This window comes from Lissotriton helveticus, chromosome 2_1 (genome assembly GCF_964261635.1).
Source record: "Lissotriton helveticus chromosome 2_1, aLisHel1.1, whole genome shotgun sequence".
NCBI classification, from domain to species: Eukaryota; Metazoa; Chordata; class Amphibia; order Caudata; family Salamandridae; genus Lissotriton; species Lissotriton helveticus.
In genome coordinates this window covers 594,578,629-594,584,628 of record NC_136059.1, presented here as the reverse complement: position 1 = coordinate 594,584,628, position 6,000 = coordinate 594,578,629, and the positions used below count along the sequence as shown (strand labels likewise).

Here is a 6,000-nt window from a genome sequence, read left to right as displayed (position 1 = left end):
TCTTGTACTTTGTTTGCTCACAATTGTCACTTTTACCTCATGTAACTTAACGTTTGCTTTCGTAATTTGTTCACTTGTAATTTTCTCCTATTGACTATTGAGGGACTTTGTGAATGTGCGTTTTCTTTCCCCCTTTTCTTCTGAAGTAGCTTATTCGCGTTGATGCGAAACATCTGTAAGAGGGCGAAAAAACATAAATGTCATTCACAGGTCAAGTATTTCTCGGCTACTCAACATCGGCACAAGATACAGGTACTGGGGTGGGTATGGCGTGGAGGAGGCAGGTCCTCGCCGCCGAGCCTGCCCTGCTGCATCGTTATTGGCTGTAGGCGGAGGCGTGCGGGGACCTGTGCGGGAAGGACCTGCCTCGGCCCCGCCCCTTCATTGAGGACGTGTGAGAGATCAGCGTGAAAAGAAGGACTAACCGGGCAATGCGAATCGCGAGGCCCACGGGCGCACTAGAAAGAGGATTGTTACAAAACGACATGCAAAAAGATATTACAAACTAGCAGTTTCCTATATTAGGCAATACATGGAATTCGTTTAATTCGTATTATTATTTCACTAAATCAAATTCATATTTTAAACACACGTTAATAATCATAGATTAACGTAAGTAAATTACAAAGAATGCCATTTTAAGTATTCGTTTTTATGAAATGAACGCACTTGGATCTCTTTTTACCTCCGTGAAGATACAAAGGATAAACAATACTCTAGTTCCAAGGTGGCCGCCCCATTTACAGCAGCACAAGGAAGCGCCGTCGGCTTGGTTTCCTGCCGCTCTCTGTGTCTACAGGTCAGTCCTGGACAGGAGAAATGAAGTTCCATCTGTAGCTCTTGCAGCTACACCGGAATATGCTGCTGGTCGTGCGCTCTCGCCTGCGCCTTCTGCGCTGCCACAATGTTGCCCTGCGGAGCCTGTATCACGCGGACAAGGTGGCAACAGTGGGCTCGCAGCCCGACCCTCGAGCCGAGCAGTACAAGGTAGGCCGGTCACCGGCGAGGGAGGTCACGGTCACGAGTGGCTGACCAGAAAATAAGATGAATTTGCTGTGAGCCTGGTAAAACAAGCATTTGCAATGCAATCGGTCTCACATTTAGGACCTTATGTGTGTTTAACTATGCAGCATATTAGCCTGGGTGTTGAAACATCTACTGTTCTTTAACATGGAGGGGAACGTAAGCACCAAACTGTGTGACACGCCAGGTATGGGAACATATGGAGAGAAAAATTGCCTTTCAGCGGAAAATTATATAGTCCAAAGCTCTGTTTTTAATATAAAATCAGTGCCTTCGGTGGTCATATCACTGAAAATACAAGATTTGAAAAACATATTATCGTCTACGGGTGCTCATGGAAGACCATTTCTATGGACTGGAATCTAGAGAATTCTAAAGTGCTTCTGGTATTTTACTAACCTCTACTGGTCGTGTTCTATCAAGAAAGTTAAATAGAGTCAGTTGAACAGAAAAAAAGTCCCTGAGCAGAAGCAGACACGTCTTAGGGCTGATCTCCAGGGCCCACATAGTAGCTACACATACCAGTATATAATAAGTATATACAAGAGGTCTCGAATGCTCGACCTAACAGAGCCAACATAGTACATACACATATAAGTATATAATCAGTATATACTAAAGTATATATAAGTCTCGAATGCTTGACCTAAAAAAGATGCGTTAAGGGCCGAAAGCGCTCATGTTATCTTAACTTGGCATCCAAATAACAGCCAGGTTTCTGTGGACATTTAATGTATACTGCCATTTCTGATTATGTAAGACCAAGGCTTTAAGTGGGATGAAGAAACTTGAGGGGACAGGGGGGCTTGAGTAATTAAGGCTGTGGCTTAAAAACACCTAAACTAAAAATCTGGGCTTAGCATAGAATGCCGCAATTGGCATTTTCTTGCATCTGTCCTTGCATCCAGAAATGTAACACATCAAGTAACAGTCCACCTACAACAAGCCAAATCTATTGGCTTTGTCAATTGATGTTAATTGTTTAAGATAAATATACAACAACTATGGCTTCGTTGTATCTAACATTGAAAATGCTTCAGTTCTGAAATGAGGCGACAATGAAACAACTATAAAGAGTCTTTTTGAAGTTACATCAAAGACAGAGAAGGGTGGTACTGCTGCAGAGTAAAGTTTTTTTCCCACCCTGAGAGTGTGGGCAAAAATGGAGAGCCTGATAGACCCGTCTCAGCACCTGTTTTTATAGGGCTTTTTAGGACGCAGTCCAATTAAAGCCCTGTGTATGACATGTGCATGCATCACACATGACACTCTGGAATGAGAAAAAAGGTTTAATGCTGACATAAGCAGTCCTAGTTTTTTAGGTCGAGCCTGGGCAGCACATGTGCTGCTCTGCGAGGCATGCTGTATTCAGGTATGGACTTGGAGTTCCGCTCATATTTTTCATTGGCTTGTGTCATTTTCCACTGTTAACTGTAGCTTTGCATTGGTCAATAGGCTTAGTAGTTCCTCCTTAATACCACCTTGTCTCATTTTGTAACCTACCATGAGGACACCTCCTATTACGTGTGTTGTTACTCGGTAGGCTTTAATTTCAGCCTTTGAGCACTATTTTCTCAAATAGCTTTCTCGTGCCTGCAGTTACAGGCAGGACATTCTCTCTCCTAATGCTTTTTAAAAATATCTTTTTAGCATGCGCTCCGAATGCATTTGCAATGCAATAGGGCTCGCATTTGCGAGTGTTTAAGCAAGCTATTGGCATTGTAAACGACAATCCCTCTTATTTATCTGTTTTAAAAACAACACATAAATAAAAAGGATATCATCATTCACAATGCCCGTAGCTCAAACTCTCGGAGAATTGTTTGAAAATTGATTGTAATACTGATGCATTTATTCATTTTGGACGTGCTCTTATTACTTCATTATGCCTTTGCTATGTGTGTTTTATTTTTTGCTTTGAAGCAGTCTGCTGTAAGTGTAAGCTGACTGCAAGAGGCATTATTTGGAACAAGCAGTGGATTAACACCAAAAAAGCACAGTGGGCGATGTTACTACTCAATAATACCCACACCAGAGACAGCTCAGGGGCTGGGTTGCTTTATGTGCCAGATAGAAGGCGGCAGTCTCTTCAACTTGCTGATATTTGGTAAATATCGCTCTAGACCTGCTGCATTAGCATGCTCATCCCCAACTTGAGCTTGGTGGTATTAACCTTTTTTTTCCAGGGTTGAGCACTCCTGTTCCATGCCATTAGTTGGGGCTTACCTCTCTACAGATATCTATTAATTAGATCTATCATTTACTTCCAGCATAACCCCCTCTTCTGATCACACCTAAGTCATTTTTGTACCACAAAGAAAATGGAAGAAATGCATTGAGTGGTTTCTTGGAGAGCACTACTCTAATGAAAACACAAAAGGTGCTTGAGGGTCCTAGGTAATTCGGTGAAAGAATGCATTTTCTTGAGGGGAACAATCCTAGCCTACGGTCTCAAACAGCTATTTAATGGGTCATCTCACTTACAGCTTTTCGTGGCTTGCTTCATCCTCTGTGACCCCCATACTGGAGTAAGTTGGCACTACTCCAGTGGTCTCAACAAAACCTTGGAGTTCTTAGATATTCTTTTTTTCACACAATTCCGGGGTTCCTGATAATGTGTTAAAAATACCTAAAGGTATCCCCGAAGAATATTTCTTTTTTAATGGGTATCTTAGGTATGTGTTAAAAATGAAGAGTGCCTGGTTTTGGGGTGAAAATTATTATGAGAAGTATACATTTCAATGATCTAGTCTTATATATATATATAATATATATATATATATATATATATATATATATATATATATATATATATATATATATTACCGCTCCACTCGCACCAGCCTGTCGCACACAGAGGCGGGTGCCTGCCAGTCGGGGGTGCACCCGACACAATATTTCGCTCCAACAATCCCTCCCCGTAATCCACGGGAACCAGGAGGCAGCACTCCAAAGGCAGGTTACACAAATCAAATTTATTTTCTCTCACAAAGCGCTTTCGGCACTCGGCCTTCGTCAGTGATGAGACGCTGACCATCTACATCATCATGTATTTAAACGCCCGCGTTACTCGGGTAATCAACACAAAGATAGGACTATCAAAAAATCAATAAAGTGGCGGTCGCCATCTTGAAATGGTGTATATCGCAATGTGTAAATCATGCCACAGTATATCTAATTAAATTGATTAAACAGCGTACACAATGCGAAAAAATGCAAATCATGAAATCATGCCCTGTATGGGCTTTTTTGCAATATACTTATACTATAGTCCCATGTTCTTCTTTTTGTAAATAAAGCCCTGGATGTTCCCCGGTACAACTATATTCCTCTCTCAGCTTACTCAGCCCACTTATGGACACTGCAAATCTCTAAAAAAAAATGGGAGTGATTTCTGCGTATCAACAGTAACTGTAAGGTAAAAACTGAGCATGTACATGTAAGACCTTGGTAATATCTTCACTCATACTCCAAGGCCACTTGCCTTACTATGGGATACATCTGCGCTTCATGGTTCAGAGCGGAAGGCATCTCTTCTGTAGTCACACACAGGGTGTATGGTAAAAAAAAAAAATGAAAACCATATTGCCTGCAACAAGAATTCTATGGTTTCACTCAAAACATTTTTTACCAATGATGATGTAACCATCCGGGTAAAAATGGTACAGTTCAATGTCACCGCCTAGAGTGATTATTATGGGAATTCAGTTTCAATACCAAGAATGGTTTGTAAGAGAATTTTGCAGACGGACACAAACTAGTTGAGTGTAAGTCATGATTGATGAAATATTTCTACCCAAGGGAGGGGATTGTCACTACCTTGGAAGATTCTTAAGTAAAGCTTTCCATCGGTCAGAAGCTAGTAGCAAGTAAACCATGAGCAAAGATAGAGTGAATTCAGGTAAAAGCTAATGGGTTCCAAAGTGGTAACACAACTAAAGATATACACAACTTTTTGTGTGAGCGCATGACTAACGAAATAACTGTAGAAAGGCACGCAAGCTAAAAGCAACAACCATGTGTATTATTATTATTCGCTCATGGTTAATTAGACCTCTAATAAAGACCTCAGTAAATGGTAATTACCAGGACTATCTAGAGGGGATCTGATATCTTTTGGGAATGCCCCACTGACTAAACAAACGAATCAGTTTATATACATGTATTGTAGTTCAAGATTACAATAATAAATAGGCAAATAAGTTTTGCTTGTGGAGAAGCACAAAATTAATGGTTTGCATGCAAATGTCACAAATAACAAATGTAAGGGCATTCAAAAGGGCAAAACACACATATATAATAATATTTTCTCATGGTTTTGGAATTCTGTGGTCGGAAGAGGATGGGCGTATTGCCAGACAGTCTACTATCTATCTGAAAATTCAAGAATCTTTAATCTCTTATACATAAGAGTGTATAGGCACTTCATCAAGAGTCAGCCACTGCATTGTTACCTACTGATCCCATGCACTGCTGCATGGTGGACGAGAGAAGCACACTATTTACAGACATTTCCGTGTTGAATTGTGGATATATTGCTGCGTCACCTAGGTTGATGGGGAATTAAGTCCTGAATAAAAAGAGGTGACTGAAACAGCATCATTGGCCACTTGTAGTAAAATGCTCATAAATATATGTTAATGTTAGGTTATGAGGAGAATCTCACCTAGGTTCTGCAAGACTCATTGGAAATCTAGAATGGTTCTCAACAGTTAATAAGGAAACAAAAAAAACAAAAGACAATAGTATTAATGTTAAAAAGATCCAAACAAATTGGTACTAAAGCCATGATGGCAAAGCGGGCATAACATAGGTTGCTCACAAACCTTTAATATAGCAGACAATGAGTTGGTGTTAGGGGATCTTCCAAACCCAGGACCACGGGTGAAATTATTGATTTCATATAAAGGAATGAAAGAATTATAGTGATTAGAGGCCTATATTTGATGTCCCCAAATGGTAAATCCACCTCCGCTC

The 6,000-nt window shown here is 40.5% G+C and overlaps 1 protein-coding gene across 1 annotated transcript in view; it reads left to right on the top strand.

The window, feature by feature from the left end:
• Positions 1-776: 776 nt before the first annotated feature.
• Positions 777-6,000, top strand: part of MCCC2 (methylcrotonyl-CoA carboxylase subunit 2) — a 260,423-nt gene continuing 255,199 nt past the window's right edge. The window contains exon 1 of the mRNA XM_078675283.1: positions 777-987. Within this exon, the coding sequence (XP_078531409.1) occupies positions 859-987 (129 nt within the window). The 5' untranslated portion in view covers positions 777-858. The remainder of the gene's footprint in view (positions 988-6,000) is intronic.